At 38.7% G+C, this 20,229-nt stretch overlaps 1 protein-coding gene across 1 annotated transcript in view; it reads left to right on the plus strand.

Annotated features, from left to right (window-relative positions):
• The first annotated feature begins 5,563 nt into the window (after positions 1–5,563).
• Positions 5,564–20,229, plus strand: part of rttn (rotatin) — an 83,080-nt gene continuing 68,414 nt past the window's right edge. Inside the window, exons 1-9 of the mRNA XM_053487906.1 lie at positions 5,564–5,727; positions 8,153–8,340; positions 9,319–9,502; positions 9,680–9,760; positions 16,836–16,926; positions 17,046–17,160; positions 18,379–18,526; positions 18,817–18,982; positions 19,950–20,101. Coding sequence (XP_053343881.1) covers positions 5,697–5,727; positions 8,153–8,340; positions 9,319–9,502; positions 9,680–9,760; positions 16,836–16,926; positions 17,046–17,160; positions 18,379–18,526; positions 18,817–18,982; positions 19,950–20,101 — 1,156 coding nt within the window. The 5' untranslated portion in view covers positions 5,564–5,696. The remainder of the gene's footprint in view (positions 5,728–8,152; positions 8,341–9,318; positions 9,503–9,679; positions 9,761–16,835; positions 16,927–17,045; positions 17,161–18,378; positions 18,527–18,816; positions 18,983–19,949; positions 20,102–20,229) is intronic.

Genomic DNA, 20,229 nt, shown 5'->3' on the forward strand with positions numbered 1-20,229 from the left:
TTAGGGTCAATCTGACCTCAACAGTCCACACAACTTTTGTCTATTGCTTCAAAGTCTATTCTTATGCTCCTTTTGTCTTAGCCTTACTAGCAAGTGTTTTTTAATGGTTTCAGCTATTTAGTCCAAATCCTGTGAGTTCTCAGATGTTGATAATGTGTTGAATGGTTCTTAACCTAGATCCAGTAAATTCAAATGTCCCTAGTTGTTTTCTTTGCTTGATGCAGCCCAATAATTCAATGCTCTAAAATGGTTTTGTTGTCAGGCAGTGTGTAAAAACATGAGGAGAAGCTCAAGACTTTTGTACAGTACTGTATACTGCACCTTCCTAATAAGATTTGCTTGTATAATGTAGATTCCTTATACAATGTCAGCTAAACTTGGGCCACATTTAATTTATGAGGTATAGAAATCTAAACGATATTGAAATTATGAGAGATTCCACTTCAAATACGTTTTATTTTTTTTATGACGATTAAACTCAATATGATTTGCCCCGAGTTAAACATTTTACACTATCTCTCTAACTTCTTTCACTTCTTTTACTTTAAATACTATCTGTTGGAAAAGATAAATCTCTAAGCCCCGACTAAAATCCTCCCAATAGACCACAGTCATACTCGTAGGATCTTTTTTTTTGCTTCAATTGAGAACCCATATATGTGCACATTTTTTAAGTATCCACTTTATCACCATACATGCTAAGAAAATGGAAAAGTGTAAATCAAGCCCACGGGTGTGGTTTAGCCTAAAATAACAACACTGACACACACTGGTGTATTGGCCATTGGGTGCACAGGGACAAATCCCGGTGGGCCGGTGCATCAGTGGGCCTGTCAGTTGTCAAAAAACAAACAAGAACAGAGCAAAAAAAAATGTATAGATGATTAAAAAAAAAAAACACATCTTTACCATCCCTTTCTGTCTCTCTACCGGCCCGTCTGCACTTGGCTGTGTGTGGGCTTTGTGACTAAAATTACAAAGTTAATTTATGCTAGTTAACATACATTACCATTCCAGAGTAATTAAAGATAAATTTAGAGTAGCTCGCTGCAGAAACATGCCCAATGGAGATGAAGTAAGGAGGGGCTAAAAATAAATATATATATTATATAAGTATATATAATCAAGCTGTTGTATATGGCAGCACTATGTCGCCTGCACGTCCAGGGTCTAAGCTCGATTCCCATCTTGGGTCTGTGTGCACGGAGTTTGGGTTTTCTTCCCATGCTTTCTCCAGGAATCTGGTTTCAGTCCAAAGACATATAGCTTAGGCTTATATATTGCACGTAGCGTGATTGTGATGCACTGATCTGGCAACCCGACCCCTTAAGTAACTGCCATAAAAACAACAGATATACCTCAAGGGTATAAAGTAGAATGTGGGCGGACACATGCAAAGTTGTAAGTTTCAGTTACACAACACAATATGTATGTGATAAACAGGGTTTCAGTGTATATATATATATTTTTTTTTACTGTAATTGTTTACATTTCTTCACACATACAGTATATGCAAACACATATTTGACCTCTCTACACCAGTCCAGTCCAGTGTGGAAAGTCCAGTCCAATTCTGAATTCCCGTTCCCAGTACACTCCTGGTGACACATATCTTGATTCAGTCATGCGCATCATCTGCATGGTTGGTGCAGAAAAGGGGCTGTCTACAAGAAAAACAACCTCACTGTATACTATCTGTTGTGAAAATTTATGAGATTATTATCGCTTCAAGGCTTGTTTTTCTGCCAGGAGATGGCATGTACATGACAGTAGGTGGAAGTTTTAACAAGAACAGACAGAACATCAACACAGAAATGATTGAAAGAGCAACGCGTCTCCAGTTGAATTACTCACAGAGGTGCACTCATCTGCAGGGAGAGCTAAACATATATGGCATTGTAAGGGCGGCAATTATACCCATATGTATGTAATTATATTTCATGTCATGTTAAAAATGAAAGGTATCAATAACTCTAAAGTTATAAGCTTACTTGGCAGATCAATTTCTATCCGATCATGTTTCTTACAGAGCATAGATGATAATCAGAAAAAAAAGATGATGCATCCATCAGAGTGCATAAGGACGAGAGGACAAGAAACCAACAGGTAAAAAATGAATACAGAAATAACTCTGTGGGTCTGAGGGCCATTTTGCTGAGATACACTGCTGTCTGAGGAGACGTCTCGCTGAGAAAGGGTGTCTCACTGAGAGAAAGGCACTGATTTTTACAATGATTTTCAGCGTGAGGACAAAAAGGATGAGTAATATGGACGCGAGGACACACAGGCTCTGTCCATTTCCTGCGCACCAAGTGATGCGAATGAGTGATCCCAGATCAAACCTGATTACCAGTACAGGGTTTCACACAGAGAATAAAGAACAACAAGTCAAGCCGAACCCATTCACACATACTGTGTTAGACTGGCAGCAACAAGCACAAAGTTTCAATTTGATCTTCATTCACCACATCTGTAAGATATCTGTGATTACCATGGATGGAACATTGGAGACGTTATCCTATATTGAGGACAGAACAAACAACCAGAAAAGTCACTTATGTTGGAAATCAAAGGTCAGTTGAATTCTGTTAATACAGATTTCGAGAAAGTGAATTCAGAAAGGTAATTATGATATCGCGTTTTCTTTTTTGTTTACAGAACAAACGCGGTATATACTGTAATTCTTAAGCCATCCCCTGACTAAATACTAATTAATATGTTAGCCTATCACCAACCACCATGCTGGTGGGATACGTGAGGAGGATTGAGGTATACATGCGCCACTACATCTTAGAGCATGAGCAATTTGCATGTTCAATATACCCTGCATTTCCAAAAAAATGGAAAAATTTCTGAAGGGTCGTATTGTTGAGCTGGAAGCAAAGATAAAAACTAAAGAATATAAAATTACTAGATCAGGTTTAAGAACCTTTTAACACATTATCAAAACCTGGAAAGATAGTACCAAACTAAAAACTTAGTGGAAGAAATGTGGTCGAAAAAATCATGAGAACTCACAGGATTGGGAATAAACAAATGTGTAGCAATAAAAATACAGTTGTAAGGGTAATAAAAAAAAAGGCCTTCAATTTCCTAAAAAGCATAAAAACTTTGAAGCAATACAGTCATGTGGTTTAATCAGTCCAAATTTACCCTGTTCCAGAACGATGGGTTAGTGGTCCATCAAGCATAGGTCTCTGGAAGCAGTTTGATGATCTGGGATTGGTTTAGTTGGGTAGATGTAGGCTCAGCAATGGGGCTCAGCAATTCAAGCTTAGGACTCAAGCAGAGACCTGGAACTGTGAAACAGCGGCAATTCTACTGATCAATTATCTAAATGAGTGTCTGTGTTAAATACTCATACAGTACGCTACAAACTGGAGTTTCATTTTGAAAAGTGTAAAAAGCAACAGTACATGCATATGTGTAGGTATGTAGAAAGGATGTTTAGAAATCAGAGATGTTTGCGTATGTGTACTTCCACCACCGTGCCTCCTGGCGCCCACATGCTACCATTACCTACGGCATAAGCTCGGCCTGACGTACCTGTTTTCGTCATAAACGAAACTGCGTGCTGTTACATTCAGTAAGGAACGCCTGACAAAACATGCACATAGAATTACAGCATTACCACAAAGATAAACTACACACACGCAAAAATCTATTCTTTAAATGAAAGAAGAGTTCCCTTATCAATACCTTCTACAAACTGACATTTCTCTCTATTAGGTCTAAAATGTCAACAAATAAGCGTTATCTACCGACACGGCCAACAGCTGATACACATCTGGCTATATTGACTGGTGTAAGATTAGCACTAAATACACTCTTTCATTTCAGTACAAAGGACTACAGTATCAGAGCCAAAAAAGCCTCGAATAGTAGATCTGCTAGGATATGCCAGTATTGATCTCCAATAGAAACAAATCCTTGTGTGTAAACCATCAAAGATTGATGTTGTGCTGCCATTTGTTATCACTAATAGATGTACAGTGCAAATGCCAAGGGTGCACTTAGGGCTTGCCAGAGCATAGACAAGGAAAAAACTGATAGCAAATATATATATATATATATATATATATATATATATATATATATATATTTTTTTTTATTATTATTATTTTTTTTATTATTTTTTAATTGGCTGTGTAGCAATGAGGGTTGAACCATAGAGCTAATACAGGCTTCTAATGTCTTTTTGGTTTTGAACAATTCATGTTTACACTTACTTCATTTAAAACAAAAATAATAATAAAATTAAATAAACTGAGTCTCATTTTGTTTTCATTTTTTTAAACAGACAGGTAAGAAAGGCTGCTCTGTTTAAAAATAGAGCGAAATTGGTGTAGCAGAGATGCTAGGAGGAAGAAAGGAATAAGTGAAAGCAGCATTGGCTAAAGATAGTAAATTATTTTAAGTTAAAATATTAATTGAGAGTTGTGGCTAACATTTTTGCAATCATTCATCCATATGACAAGGATATTCCAACATCACTAGTGTTAACCTAAAATTGCTGCTTGCAGTGAAGGTACGCTAGCTAATTAATGCTAGCTAGCTAGTCATGACTAGCATTTTTATAACATAAAGATGCTCGTAGACCAGTTCATCTACTGCACTTGCTCAACACTTTTTAATTGATTTGAATTTTTGAGCTGTGTTCAAGTTAAATCAGGACTTTCCTTACGGAGAATAACAGAACGCAGTTATGAGAATAAGAACTCCTTTTATGTCTCTATATACGTAATCCCCTGCTACACTATTTCACTTATCCCAGCGTTTCACTAGTGCTTAGATATGAAAACTCTGGCCTCCCAGGAGCTCCTTTAATGGCCCAAACATGTGGGAATCATCTTTGAGTGAGGTCAGGAACGAATAAACTGTTGTTAAGTGTCTTTCACGAAAAAACCCAACAACACGATTTAACAAAGCATCAGACTTTTTAAAGGCATCACAGGCATAAAAAAAACATGTTTAATATTTCAATTATTATTTTCTATTATCTGGACAGGGTGCCAATCTCTTGCAGGGCACACACACACACACACACACACACACACACACACACTACAGACAATTTGGGGACACCAATTAACCTAATCTGCTTGTCTTTGAGTTGTGGGAGAAAACTCACCAAGTATATGGAGAACATGCAAACTATAATGCACACACATCTGAGGTGAGAATCTCACCCTGGAGGCGCAAGGCCGATGTGCTAACCACTACACCATTGTACTTATGAATATTATTATTTGTTTGTTTACTTATTTACATACTAACTTATTTTTATAGCATATTTTAGAAACAGGATTCTGCGTGATGTGTTCTTTTATCTTACAGGGTGCCAAAACTAATGGTCCTAGCCCTATCTTGTGTCTTGCAGTTTAGCTGTCACTCCATTGCAGCCGTGTTCTTACCTGAGTCCTAAATTAACACTTAGTGCACTAAGTATAGTGTCTAGACCATTACTGTGGTGCTTGGTACTTAGTACACACTTATAGGGCACAAGGAGACATTCAGGATACAGCCAGCTTTGCAGCTCGGCACAGAACCGGAAGTAGTCGAAACTGGCGCCGTGGTTAAAAACAAAGCCGCGACGGTGCACTTCAAAGTGAAAGGACGTTAAACGAAAACACGAGAAGCTTCTAAATGTTGGAAATAAGTGTGTAGTTAGCTACTGCTAACCTTAAAACCGCGCCATGGAGCTAGCATCACTTATTAAAAAGCTCGGTAAGTTGACGGCTGCGTTCTGCGCCAGAGTTAACGTTTAAGCTAGTCGACTTTAGCCGTGTGTTTGATAGTTTGTGTGTGTTTCTATTTAGAAAGTGATAAAAAAAAAGGGGTTATGTATTAAATAAACTGTCTAAACTGTTTCTTTAATCTAAAAATAATATTTAATTGCACGTGCGCTACACTTTAAAAGTGTTTAAATTAAAAACGTTGAGTTAAAGTCCATATACAGTAGATAACTTACCTGTATGGTATTTCTATAATGTTTTATACAGTTTATCTACACTAATAATTACATTTGACTTTGAAATACTCGAGTAATATACCTTTATTATGTTATTATATAGTCATTGTCCAAGTCAGTTTGTGTTGCCATGGTGATTTCTTACCGTTAGCCGTCAGTTATCAAAGTTGTTCAGGGAAAAAAAAATATTTACTTAATTTAAATTTATATCAGATAAACATGTTTAAATACATGTTAAGAAATGAAACAGAGCAGAAATTATTCTGTATTGTTTATTCTTGTATTTAAAGTCTAGAAACTGATCGCTCTTAGCAAGGTTCTATTGGAGCAACTCATGAATATGCATAAATATGCTAATTCTATTAGAAACGCCCCATTTCTATCTGATGTCATAAGTAGTCTCCATCCATCCATTCATCCAAGAACCTCCGTAACTAGGGGCCGTGAATGCCAACATATTTATTCCCATAAATATTAGTTTGAGCAAATGATTTTTTTTTATTATTATTGCGCAAATAATTGTACAAGTAATTGTTTGTTATTATTATTGAGCAGATGATTGTGCAAAGTTTGCAGTGAATGTCCTAAGATCTGTGTTATTAGTTAGAAGCAGTCTGATTATTGGTTATTTTTAGAAATGAGCCTTAAAGGGAAAGTTTACCCTGAAACATATTAGACGTGTTTCCATTGACCTACTTGTTGTATGTTTAGTGGTTGTGATGCTGATTTGTTGGTTGATGTTGTAGTGGTTCTGTGTCGTGCTGATGTCACAGGGGAACGTTACTGATTGCAGTTGCAATGGTGGTCAGTAGAAGCAGGGTCCAGGATTGAGGGTTCGATTCTCGGCTTGAGTCTGTGTGCGTGGAGTTTGCATGCCATTCCATTGGTTTAAATGTAATTTAAGTGTTTTAATTTAAACACGTTGAGTTAAAGTACATATACAGTAGATAACTTACCTGTATGGTATTTCTATAATGTTCTTTACAGTTTATCAACACTAATAATTACATTTGACTTCGAAATACTCAAGTTATATGCCTTTATTATGTTATTATATAGTCATTGTCTGAGTCAATTTGTGTTGCCATTGTTGGGTTTCCTTAGGGTACTTATGCAGATAATATTGGCACCCTGACCATGGTGTACGCCACCTTGTGCCCTAAATTGCCTGGTATAGGCTCCATTCGCTTCAACTTTTTTTTTTGGTGCAGAAACGTAGGTAGCAAAAGGACTGGCACCCAAACATGTTTCAAAGGCATGCAAATAAAATTTTATTTATTGGAAATAATAATTGAAACATAAAACATGGAAAAAGTGATTTTATTAAAATATTAATATTCATATACTTTTGTCTGTAATATATAAGGGGCGTTCAAGTCAAAGCAGGACTTTTTTGCTTTGAGGCAAATGTCAGGCAAAACTGATTAGGAAGTCTGGGCATTATGTAGAAAATAAAGGTGTTCTGTCTTTCCGCACTATCACAAGGTTGCAAAATCCCGGTTTGACTCGAATGCCCCTTGCATATAAAATGTTTATAATGAAAGCATGACTTTCAATGACGAGTTTATTTTTTCCTTGGGATTTAGTCCTTTTGTCACGCTATGTAAAGAGAGTGTAGCATCAGTTCAGTCCTGATAAGTTCTCTCACTTCCCAACTGGTACACTTTCAAAAGGTGTACAGTACATCTTTAAAAAAAAAATACAGGCTTCAATGCTATCATGCTCGTAAACTCATAGATCTTTACATCAGCACAGCTCTGATGTACAGCCGCACTGCATTCTGGAACGCAAAGTGCAACATGTTGGATTCCATCACTGCTTCTGTCCTCATTAATATGATGATAATAGTGGGCAAAAAATAGTTTGAGATGAATACCGCAGTTACTGCTAACTTTTTACAGGAGGTAAAAAAAAATACATCACTAAAATAATAAAGCTCAAGAATTGCATTTCACATCTTGTAGATATTTAAAGTGTTTTAGAGCAAAGGTTACTATTAATGAGAGGCAGTCTTGCAGACCATATGTCAGTGTGAAATGCCCATGTAAGTGTAAGGACGTCATGTAACAGTAGGTGATCGTCCTTCAGGGCATTCTCTGTGGATTTTTCTTGCTGTTGTTTGTTGTTATTATTATTATTATTATTATTATTATTACTGTTGTTGTTATATTTTTCCCCCAGCTCACTCGTTAGTGGAGATCCGAGTTCGTTCCCTGAGGAACATTGTCTCCAAGCTTCAGCTCAGTCTCATCTACCCGGCTGATCTCGTTCAGGAGAGACAGCTCTTCATCAACCTGCTGCACTGGTTTAACTTCCCCGAAGTCCCGCTGCAGGAAGACGTGCTGCAGCTCATTAACACACTCGCTATGGTAGTGTAGCACAAACGATCACACAAACTACAATACGACCTGGACCTTAAATCTGCCAGGGAGTATTTTGTTATGCACTCAGATTTTATTCTGTGAAATGAATAATCTTGACTTTGCAACGTGTCCAAAGGCTCCACCACAATTACTGTGGTGTAGTTATCGAATAAATCCTAGTCTTACACATCATAAAGACAGTGTCACTCATTCCTGCCACATTGCTTTGGCGATTTTTTTTTTGTACAGTACTGCACAAAAGTTTTGAGCTACCCCTTATTTTTTCCATATTTATCGTACAAAGAGCTAGACTTTATTGTATTTTTAATGTAGTGTTGAGGTATAATTCTCCAGGTTTCCTAAAGGATTTCTTTTGGCTTTCAATTACAGTCCAGGCCCTGTACCTGAGCAGTTTCAGATAAAGATGACCTATGAATCATTCAAGCATAAAAAAAAACAAAAAACATCTAGCTTAAGGCATGAACTAATGAGAAACATGATGATGACATTTGATCAGGCTGGTATTGTCTCATCAGGCACTTTACAGCCTGTCGCAGTAAAACATTTGTTCCTATTGGGGATGTTGCAGTTTCGCAAAGTTGCAAAAAATATTTAACTTAAAAGTGCTATTTTGTATTTAGATGTATTTATCTAGGTACAAACAATCTTAAAAGTATTTATCTCCTCAAAATAAAACAAAACACAACATCTAATAATTAAATTATTCACAAACTACATAAAGTCTTGACTAATACTGTATATAATTAATTGTGCAGCAGTTCAATCTTGTTCTCCTCATGACTGGTCATTGTTCTCACACTTGATCAGTAAGGATATGCAGTTTATACTGCATTGTGTACAGCCCTGCCTTTAAAATGGAGTTGATTTGCGTTTAAGTGTAAATCATCAAAGATTAATACAACCCAACAGCTGCTTATTTATCATGCTACCTTTTGTTTTTGTTTCTTTTCTTATATGTTAAAGCATCCAACCGGTGCACATATGTTAAGAGACGTAGGAGCAGTGGACTTCCTAACCCAGCTCTCGTCCAACATTGACCCCCAGCTTCGAGGCATCACAGAGACGATTCTTGACCAGCTCTTCCACCTTCACACTCACCCAGCGGACACTTCCTCCGACCAGCAACCGAGCTCTTCTTTTCAGCCCAGTAAGCTTTTAATGCACGACACACCGTGTGCCATTATGTTGATTTGCAGCGACGCATAAAAGAACGTCCTCCAAGTGCGCCACCCTATCAAAGAGTACCAGCGGCACCTCTCATTCACCATGCCGGTATAAAATTGATTTATGGCTCCTTACTGAAGCTGTTTTTTAATATTCTCAGTGGAGGAGATGTCACTTAGAGGATATTTCCAGCAAAATGCGTCGAGGCCAACAGATGCCGCACCAACGCCCAGCGTGTCAGGTATGTTTCCTCCGAGAAACCTTATATTGACTTAATGATAAAGACTTTTGTGGTTTTTACAACACTACACACAACTCATTGTATAGAACTTGATTCATTCGACTGCTGTGGAATTATGGGGAAATAATCAGGTTTGGAGTAAACATATACATTCCCCAGTTGTTGATTAGTTTAATCTAACAGAACCTCCCCAAGTGCTTTATTTATTATATTTACACACATTTTATAGATCTGTCCACCACTGATGTATTTATTTTATAGATATGATAATTATAACATGTAAATAGTTCCAAAATGTGGTGTGACGATAAATAAATGGCAATGTATAAATTAAAGTGATCCATTTTTGTCCTTGCTGAGTAAACAGCATGGCTTGAACTTTTCTAGACAAAACTGTTACCTTTTTTTTTTTTTTTTAACTGACAAAAATCAAAGAAAGTGGTGTTTCTCATGCAACAGACTAAAAGCCCCGGAGGAGCTTTAGGACGTGAGAGGTGGCTCCTTGAGCATGTCAGTGACAGGTGGCAAATCTCAGCGACGGTCTTTAGTGAGGTTTGCTCAAAGCATGCGGCAACGCTCGAGGTTCAGCGCAGGACCGGCAGGCCTCAGGCGCACTTCCTCGGGCGAGTCTGCAGGGAAATAGAGAGAGAACAGAGCGAGCACACGACACAAAGCAAATAGAGTGCATCCAGTATTTCTCTGTACTAAAAGTCTGTACAGGGTTTTTATTCTTCTTCCTTGCCTTGATTTCCAGTCAGACAGACTTATTGCTGTTACAGCCATTTAGCTGGTAAGAATAACAGAAAGGATGTAATGGAAATGTCTTAAAGTTGTGAATTTTGCTCCCTGGACTCAAAAGCAGCACCCTGTCTAGTGTGTGTGAGCAGCTGAGGGTTAAGGGGCCGTGCTCAAGAGCCCGAATTAAAAAATATATATTTTTAAATCCTGTTTAATACTAGGGCTCCAGATCAACAACTCCAAAATGTAACCCTTTTCATAAGGTAACCAGATGAAATCATGTTGCTACGCTGATTTAAACTAGGGCTGCAACTAACGATTATTTTGATAATCGATTAGTTGGGCGATTATGGTTTCGATTAATCGATTAATCGGATAAAACTTAACCGCTTCTTTAATTTGATATTTTGCTATAAAAAAAAAAAAAAAAACATAAATCAGGGTATTATGTATAAAAAAACTTTTAAAAATGCAAAAGCCACATATAGAGTTTAATAATCTTTAATTTTGACATTTTAAACCTTAAATGAAATGTAGTATATAATATATACAGTATATATATATATATATATATATATAGTTTAAAAAATACACTGATCTATTGGACTATAAAAAAAAAACTGTAGAAATGCAAAAAGCTAATAGTCACAAATATACTGTTATTTGCATTCACTGAAAACCACAACAATCACTAAATGTAATATTCTACTATTATTCGCACCGTGTAAATTAAGCTTATCTAAAATAGCGCCATGTAACTAATCACTATTGTTCGTGAGGTGATTGCGCAATGCGATGCGAGCGAGATACACGTGAACAGATCTAGCGCGACTGTCCCGAAGTTAGCAAACAGTTTAAATAAAAGCACTTAAACTATACAACTTACACAACTTACACGATGAAGAGATACAGTTTTTACCGACCCTGCTGACGTTTCACCATCCGTAACGCCAACATGTTTTCTTTTTAAGTGTTCGTGCATGACATGCAATGAAATCTCGGTCTTGAATAGCGTGCAGGTTACCGTCTTCTTAGAGGAGTTTAATGTAAATTGCTATAAAACCTTGGAGGACTCGGGGCGCGCGCTTTTTCCTGCCGGTGCTTCTGTAACCTCCATTGCGCGAGCAGCTGTGTATGTGTGTGTATTTGTGCATCTTGTGGTCGCGCGCCTCAGTGACGTAAACAGCCCAACTAATCGATAACGGCATTCGTTGACAACGAATTTCATTATCGATAATTATCGATTTTATCGATTAGTTGTTGCAGCCCTAATTTAAACTGAAGCCATAAACACAAAAAAATTAATTAGCTATCTTATTTAATGATGCTGACCGAATATGGAGTCAGTACCTCAATGTGAGACTGTACTTGGGAAGCTCACTGGTTAAGGTGTTGGACTACTGATGGGAAGGTCCCTGGTTCAACCCACGCCACCGCCGAGTTACTCCTGTTAGTAGGATAAAAATTTACATCGCCCTGAATAAGGGTAGCTGCAAAATGCTGTAAATGTAACCTTTTACTGGTCAACTCGCTCTTTTTGTCGATGGCACCTGATGTAGAGGTGGGAAAGGTTTGGATGGACAAGAAGTTCTTGTCAGTTGTCCGTGTTTTTTGACTAACGATCAGTAAATACAAATGAAGTGATAAATGAATCTCTTAATAATCTCCAACTGCTCATCTGTGCCTTCATTCAACCAAGTACATTTACCATGGACAGAGCTCAAAGTACAGAAATGCACATGATACCAAGTCTGCGTTCAATAACGAGCAGTTGCAAAAAGTTTGCCCGCATATGGCAGTTGAACAGTCTTATGTTTGCAAGCGCTCTCTTTACTGAAGGCAGACCCCGCATATATATAACCGAAAAGGCAAAAGGAAACAAAAAGATCAAATCCCCCTAAGTAAAAGATATTTTTTTTAGGATGAGGTTTCAGTTATGGTGTTGAGAGAGTTTGTCTGTAGGGAAAGGCTGAGCCAAAAAAAGTATGCAGTCTTTGCTGAAACTAGACGAGTGTGAACCCTCTGAAATGAAGATGGTGTTTATACCAAGCGCATAAAAAGTGTTTTTCTTATTTGAAAAATTCATACCTTAGGAGGAAAACTAAATCTAACATGGCCATCGATGAGGTTGAGTTGAGAAGCGAAAAAATGGAATGCCTAGTTAAGCATCCCTAGTAAATGAAATGTCCTAGTTGTTTCAAAACGGTGTCCAGGAGAAAAATGGCATCTGCAATCGATTAACTACAGTAATAGCAGACCGTGCCCTCTCACACTACTGTTCCTGTACCTGTTTGTTCTGTTCCTGCGAGAGTATATAAAAAAGTATAAGAAGTGCGTACTGACGGTACTGTGCGTACTAACCCTTAAAACTCAGCATGAATCCGCGCTAGCAACACAGCATTGGTCAATAAATGTTTATAAAAAGAAGGCTTTAAGTTAAGGTATCATTAATTTAAAACATAAATTGACATTGCAAAAATGTAAAAGTCACGTAGCACTTAAAAAAACAGAGCATTAAAAATTTTTTTTTATAAATAAATAAATATGCTCTACCATTCAAAAGTTTTAGAACACAAATTTCTCTTTTTTTTGTTTAGTGATTTATTTTCTACATTTTACAACAATACTGGGGATTTCAAAACCATAAAATAACACATATGGAATTGGGTAATTACGTAACAACAAGAAAAACAACAGTTAGTTATTTTAAGACACAGAGGTCAGCCTTTCTGTAACAGTTCTTGCAAGAACAGTATTGTCAAGTGCATTTGCAAAATCCGTCAAGCACCATAATGAAACTGGCTCTCATGAAGGCCATCCCAGGAGGGCGAGACCAAAACCTACCTCTGCCGCAAAGGAGAAGTTCATTTAGAGTTATCAGCCTGAAAAATTACCAATTAACAGCACCTCAGATTAGAGGCGTTATGACTTCTGTACAGAGCATAAGTAGCAGACACATCGCAATATCAACTGTTCAAAGGAGATTAATGCATTTTTTTGGACGCCTTCAGCATTCCTTTACAATGTAGAAAAAAATAAAAATCAGGAACCATCATGGAGTTAGAAAGTATTCTAAAACTTTTGAACGGTAGTATATATACACACATACATACATACATGCATATACACTCACCTAAAGGATTATTAGGAACACCATGCTAATACAGTGTTTGACCCCCTTTCACATTCAGAACTGCCTTAATTCTACGTGGCATTGATTCAACAAGGTGCTGAAAGCATTCTTTAGAAATGTTGGCCCATACTGATAGAATAGCATCTTGCAGTTGATGGAGATTTGTGGGATGCACATCCAGGGAACAAAGCTCCAGTTCTACCACATCCCAAGGATGCTCTATTGGGTTGAGATCTGGTGACTGTGGGGGCCATTTTAGTACAGTGAACTCATTGTCATGTTTAAGAAACCAATTTGAAATTATTTGAGCTTTGTGACATGGTGCATTATCCTGCTGGACGTAGCCATCAGAGGATGGGTACATGGTGGTCATAAAGAGATGGACATGGTCAGAAACAATGCTCAGGTAGCCCGTGGCATTTAAACGATGCCCAATTGGCACTAAGGGGCCTAAAGTGTGCCAAGAAAACATCCCCCACACCATTACACCACCACCACCACCAGCCTGCACAGTGGTAACGGACGTGATGGATCCATGTTCTCTTTCTGCTTACGCCAAATTCTGACTCCACCATTTGAATGTCTCAACAGAAATCGAGACTCATCAGACCAGGCAACATTTTTCTAGTCTTCAACTGTCCAATTTTGGTGAGCTTGTGCAAATTGTAGCCTCTTTTTTTCTATTTGTAGTGGAGATGAGTGGTACCCGGTGGGGTCTTCTGCTGTTGTAGCCCATCCGCCTCAAGGTTGTGCGTGTTGTGGTTTCACAAATGCTTTGCTGCACACCTCAGTTGTATTTCAAGCTATTTCACGTGCTATTTCAGTAAGCTCTTCTATCAGCTTGAATCAGTCGGCCCATTCTCCCCTGACCTCTAGCATCAACAAGGCATTTTCGCCCACAGAACTGCCGCATTCTGGATGTTACACAGGCTTCCTGGTTTACATTTCCACGGCCCATGCACAGAAAGCTGATTGGCATTTTAAGATTGCTCATAATGTGTTAATGGGTGTGTAAATGTGTGTGCTTGGGCCTTGTGATTGGTTGGCACCCCATCCAAGGTGTACCTGCATTGTGCTCCAAGTTCTCTGGGATAGACCACGATTCTCTGTATAGACAATGAATGAATGAATTGATCTATAATTTTAACTTCTGATAATGGTGCTAAACTGGAAAGTTGTCAGTTATATCAAATAAACTGGATCAAAAGCTACTAATACATAATCACATGTAGCAGTGCATCAAATCTAAATCAAACAAGCTCCGTCCTCAGTACAGCATACTAGATGCACATTTAGGGCAAACCCAGACTTTGTCATGTTACAGGTCCAGGGTTCCTAGTTCAATCCTAGACTCAGGTTATTGTCTGTGTGTTCTTGTCATATTTGTATGGGTTTTTCTTCAGTTTCCCCGGTCTTCTCTTATTGTATTTCTGCCCCCTAAAATCCTGATCCATTCACCTTCACTACATAATAAAAAATTTTCATTCTTTGCTACCTTTTCCCCGAGATTAGACTTAGATATGCTGTGTTTAGAGACTAGACTATTAGAGATGCTGTGTTTATGCAGTTCTTTGCACTCTTTAACTCTTCTGAAATATTGTGTTATTGTAGAATCTGTTGAAGCCCCTTGTTTCAAATCAGCACGGAGATATCTGGGTTTTTAACCTTCCACGTTCTCCTCAGTTTGTCTTTCAGTTGCTGGTATTTCTCCAGCCTTTCCCTTTGGATGTCACAGTTACTTGGGATTGTCAGATCTATCCCCACTACTGTTTTCTGCGCCTTATCTATTATTTACTCCTGCGCGCAGCTCTGAAGTGTTTGGATGGTGCCATTTGCCGTTGGCTGAGACTGGAGGATTCTTTTGATGATGTTTACATGCTGGGTGACTTTCACTGTAATTGTGGATAAACATTTTTTTTTTTTTATTTATTCATTTTTTTTTAACCCACAGCTCTTTCGCATTTCACGTTTAGCCTTGCTCTGTACTATTTGCAAGAGTTTTGCCATGAGCACCAGAGCTAGATTTACTAGATGTGGGGAAAATTGATTCAGTTATGTGTCTCAGTTCTTTGTGTGATTCATTTATCACCACAGTGACTTCAAAATCGATTGAAAAAAATTAATTAATGAATTCATATGAATTCATTCATATGTTTGCATTTGAGGTGGTCATGTTGCAGAGATCCTTTGTAATCATGTATGTATGAGTATGAATAACAGAAAGGATGTAATGAAAACGTCTTAAAATTGTAAATTTTGCTTCCTGAACTCAAAAGCAGCACCCTGTCCAGTGTGTACCCCGCCTTTGACCCTGTACAGAATAAGCAGTATATAAGATGAATGAGTGAATTAATATATTGTACATCTGATCAGATTAGGGTTAAGGGCTGTGCCTCAAGAGCCTGAATTCACTTTTCAAATACTGTTTAACTAATATTTTAATACTAAATTTATTGCTATATGCTTTACAGTTAAAGCTTCGATTGCAGGCATAATTCATTCTGAAAGTGTGCTTGTATATCAAAGCACTTGTATATTGAAGCACTCGTATATCAAAGCAAATTTCGCCATAGGAAATAATAGAAACTCAGATGATTTGTTACACAACTCCAAAATATGCATATAAAAATTATAAATACAAAATGTTAGGTAAAAATATAACATTAACCCGCACTGCTGCTGCTTCGAATTGTAAGCGGTGCGTGTGTGTACAAAACAAGACCTAGGTATCGTGATAATGTTGTATCAGGTGGTCCCTTGTTACTTCCATCCCTAACGTTTACATCGATATTTCCTTGATCTGATTGGAATCATTCCGATTAGAGATTTTACCGTTCACATGTTTATATAGACGCTGATAAGATAAGTTTGTGTTTAAATGGAATACAACTTTTTGACATGTGCATAGTGGTTTTTCCTGCTGTAAAGCATTTAATCTTTTAAAAAATTTAACAGAAGTTTAAAAAATAGCACTATTTTTTTTTCTTCTTTTAGCCTTTAAGGTTAGTTTAGGTTTCCCTTTTTTTTGATAATTGTTTTCTGTCTATTTGTCCTGATTGTCTTCCCAATTTTTTTCGTGGCACGAAAACGAAGGCTATTACGTGTTTCCTCCGAGAAAAATGAAGACATGTTGGCTGTTGATTGTTGAACCTTTTTCCTGATTGTGATAATTTTTGACTCTTGTATTTATCCTTTGCTTTGCAGTGAACACTTCTGTAAGATGCTTAACGTTTTCAGTCTTCCCTTGGTTGTCTTTGACTGCAACTGACAGACATATTTTATCGTCAAATGAAAGGTATGTGTGCTCAAAGCTCATCATTGCTGTCTTACTGTCTAGGATAAATCCACTCATATTTATTATAACGTTCAAGGATTGTGTTTGAACTGTCTGACTCATTCTTGTTTAATGCACAGTTCTTTAAGAAGCGGAAATCCAGACTTGGTACGGACCACCTGCGAGCTTCTGCGAGACGTCATTATGCAGGATTTTCCAGCAGAAATATTCCTGCAGCGGCCAAGTATAGTGCAGGTAAGCCATTTTTATACATAAAACCTCCTTTACTAGATCTGACAGATGCAAAGACCACGCCTCCTTTGTTTGGACAACCTACCACAATTTGTTTTCTTGGGCTGATATCTACTTAGGCCACACCTTCTTCTCTACAAAGCCCTAGCAGAGATGACATGCCTTTTTTCCCTCTCTCGTATTAACTGCTACATTGACTATACTTCCCTTTCTTGGGTTAATTTGTGTATAGGTCACACCTCCTTTACCAAGACTGACATATACAGAGCCAGTGATTCTCTCCCTTGGAATAACTGGTACGTAGCCCCTGCCTCCTTCCCTGGAGGTGATGTGCAGTGGCCACACCTCCTTCAGTAAAGCTGAGATATAGAAGCTATAGTATGCGTCTTTCACTTAGACTTACCTATACATTGGCCATTGATCCTTCACTTTGCCAACATGTATAGGGGCAGGCTTCCTTTAAAACCACACCCCCACAGTAACTGATAAGCACAGCTTCTCAGTCACACCTTCACACCTTCTCAGTGATCGACAGACACAGAAGCCACACAATTACACTCTGACTGACAGTCATAGAAACCACAGTGATCAACAGGCACAGAAGCCGCATCTCCACAGTGACTTACGGGCACAGAAGCCGCTCCTCCACGGTGTCTGATGAGCACTGAAGCCGCTCCTCCACGGTGACTGACGGGCACTGAAGCCGCTCCTCCACGGTGACTGACGGGCACAGAAGCCGCTCCTCCACAGTGACTGACGAGCACTGAAGCCGCTCCTCCACGGTGACTGACGGGCACAGAAGCCGCTACTCCACAGTGACTGACGGGCACGGAAGCCGCTCCTTCACAGTGACTGACGGGCACAGAAGCCGCTCCTCCACAGTGACTGATGGGCACAGAAGCCTCACCTCCACCCTGACTGACGGGCACAAGCCACACCTCCACCTTGACTGACGGGCACAGAAGCCGCACCTCCACCCTGACTGATGGGCACAGAAGCCGCACCTGTTGGCATTCATGAGTGTTTTCTGCTTACACCTTACTATTTTTCGACAGGGTGACTGTAAATGCTATAGAACACTGCAGCAGGGGTATGATGGTTTCAAGTTATTCACTGAGAGAAAATGCTGGACTATTGATTTACTTGGTTTATTACTACTAGACATGATTTTTGTGTATATATGTGTGTTTTTTTTTTTTTTTTTCATTTTCTTCTCCCCAGAATCTGATGCAGCTTCTCAGTGTGAGCCCAGAGAATGATTCCACCTCGCTGGCTCTCCACGCTCTGGCCTGCCTTCAGCAGCTCTGTGGAAGCTTGAAAAGTCGGCTGCGTTTTCACAGAGATCCCAGCTTCTGCTCAGCCAAGCACGGTATAACACACCGGACTTAACACACACCTCTCCACAACTCTGCAAGTGTTTTCTCACTTATTAGTACTTTCTGTATTACCTAATTTTTTAATCAATTTCTGTCACTAGTACCTATGTTAGGGAGCTATTCTTATAGCTAGTAATGTACATGAAAATATTGTTTGTTCATTTTTACTCAAATGTCTAAAATTCCTAGAAAGGACCCATGCTTCTAAATGACCAAGTTTAAGGGACAATATGAAAGTTGAGCTTTCTGAATGGGACTGAATATATCTCTCTGTTCCTTGTAGATCCACTCTCTCAGAACTCTTCAACATCGTATCCTCAGGAGGTAAGAGGGACCCAAAGGTCAGGGGTTTCGACTCCAGAAGACTTATCCCCCCGCCCTTCTGTTCTAGGACGACCTGTGATGAGAGTCCGAGGGGACGGACAGGACGGCGATGCTGCCTCTACCAGGTTCCTATTAAAGAATTTTACTATTGTTGTATCATGTTATACAACTAATAACAATTTGTCAAGGTGGAGTTAAGCAGCTTTTAAATTTTTTTTAGCTGGGCTGAAATAAACTTCTAACAAAGATACAGTATATGATTACTGCTGGTTTAAGAAATTACATACCTCACTATTATATAAGGATCATTTAAGTCAAGTCAAACCTGGACTTGAAATTCCTTGCCAATAAAGGTGTAAAACATGCATTAACATTTTAAAGAAGACGTATGGTGAAGATAAATATGAAGATAAAGCGTTTGAATGGTTCAAAAGAAATCGATGTTGAGAAAACGACGATCCCGGCGGTATCTCAGAGCCCACTGCAGTCATTTCCATGAACATTTAGCGACTGAAACGCCTGATCATTAAAAATCAGCAGATAACTTGTCGGCAACTTGCAGAAGAGACACATTTGTCTGTGGGAACTGTACAGACAGTCATTCACCACCACCACTTGTATATTACAGGAACTCAACTGAAAAGATTTGGCTTATTCCATCTATCATACCCCATCCTGTCCTTGCTCCAAGCCATTTACACATGTTTGGGCTATCAAAGGGGGCCAGCGTTTCATCCAAGCTCTAGCGAAACGCTGATATAAACGCTGATATATTTGGTGTAGCAGGGTATTATATAGAGAAATTAAGGGATTTCTGCTATTCTGCACAATCAAAAGTCTTGGCTTGACTTGAACAGCCCTCATATTACTCCAGCATCCTTCATTTACACAAAAAGAAAATGATTAAGTCTCCCGCTTCCTAAAAGACTAAATCTAATTTTGTATAAAGCAACGTAAAAGAATTCATTACAGCTTAGTTTTTGCTTTGTTTACAAAAAAAATATTACAGAAACCGGCTGTGATTTTTTTTTTTTTTATAACACCGTGCCTGTAGCGAGTGATTACAGATTCTCTTTGACTCGGTGCGTGCAGCAGTAGCAGCAGCAGCTCTCAGAGAGAATTTCCCCTCGGGCCCAACCTGGAGCCGGAGGGTGAGGATCCGCCGGAGCTCCGGCTGCAGCAGTGGAACATGGCCAGATTTTGTATGGAGACCCTACAGCACACACTTCCTCTCCTCGGGACAGGTGAGAGTCTTCTCTCACTTTACTGTGAGAGCCTCCAGATGTTTTTCCTTCCTTTTTAAACTCCTCAGGAAAAGTGAGAGTCCTCAAACTTCAGCTTCAGAAATGTTCCTTCCCCCCACTCCAACTAC

Source organism: Clarias gariepinus, chromosome 26 (assembly GCF_024256425.1).
Source record: "Clarias gariepinus isolate MV-2021 ecotype Netherlands chromosome 26, CGAR_prim_01v2, whole genome shotgun sequence".
Classification (NCBI taxonomy): domain Eukaryota; kingdom Metazoa; phylum Chordata; class Actinopteri; order Siluriformes; family Clariidae; genus Clarias; species Clarias gariepinus.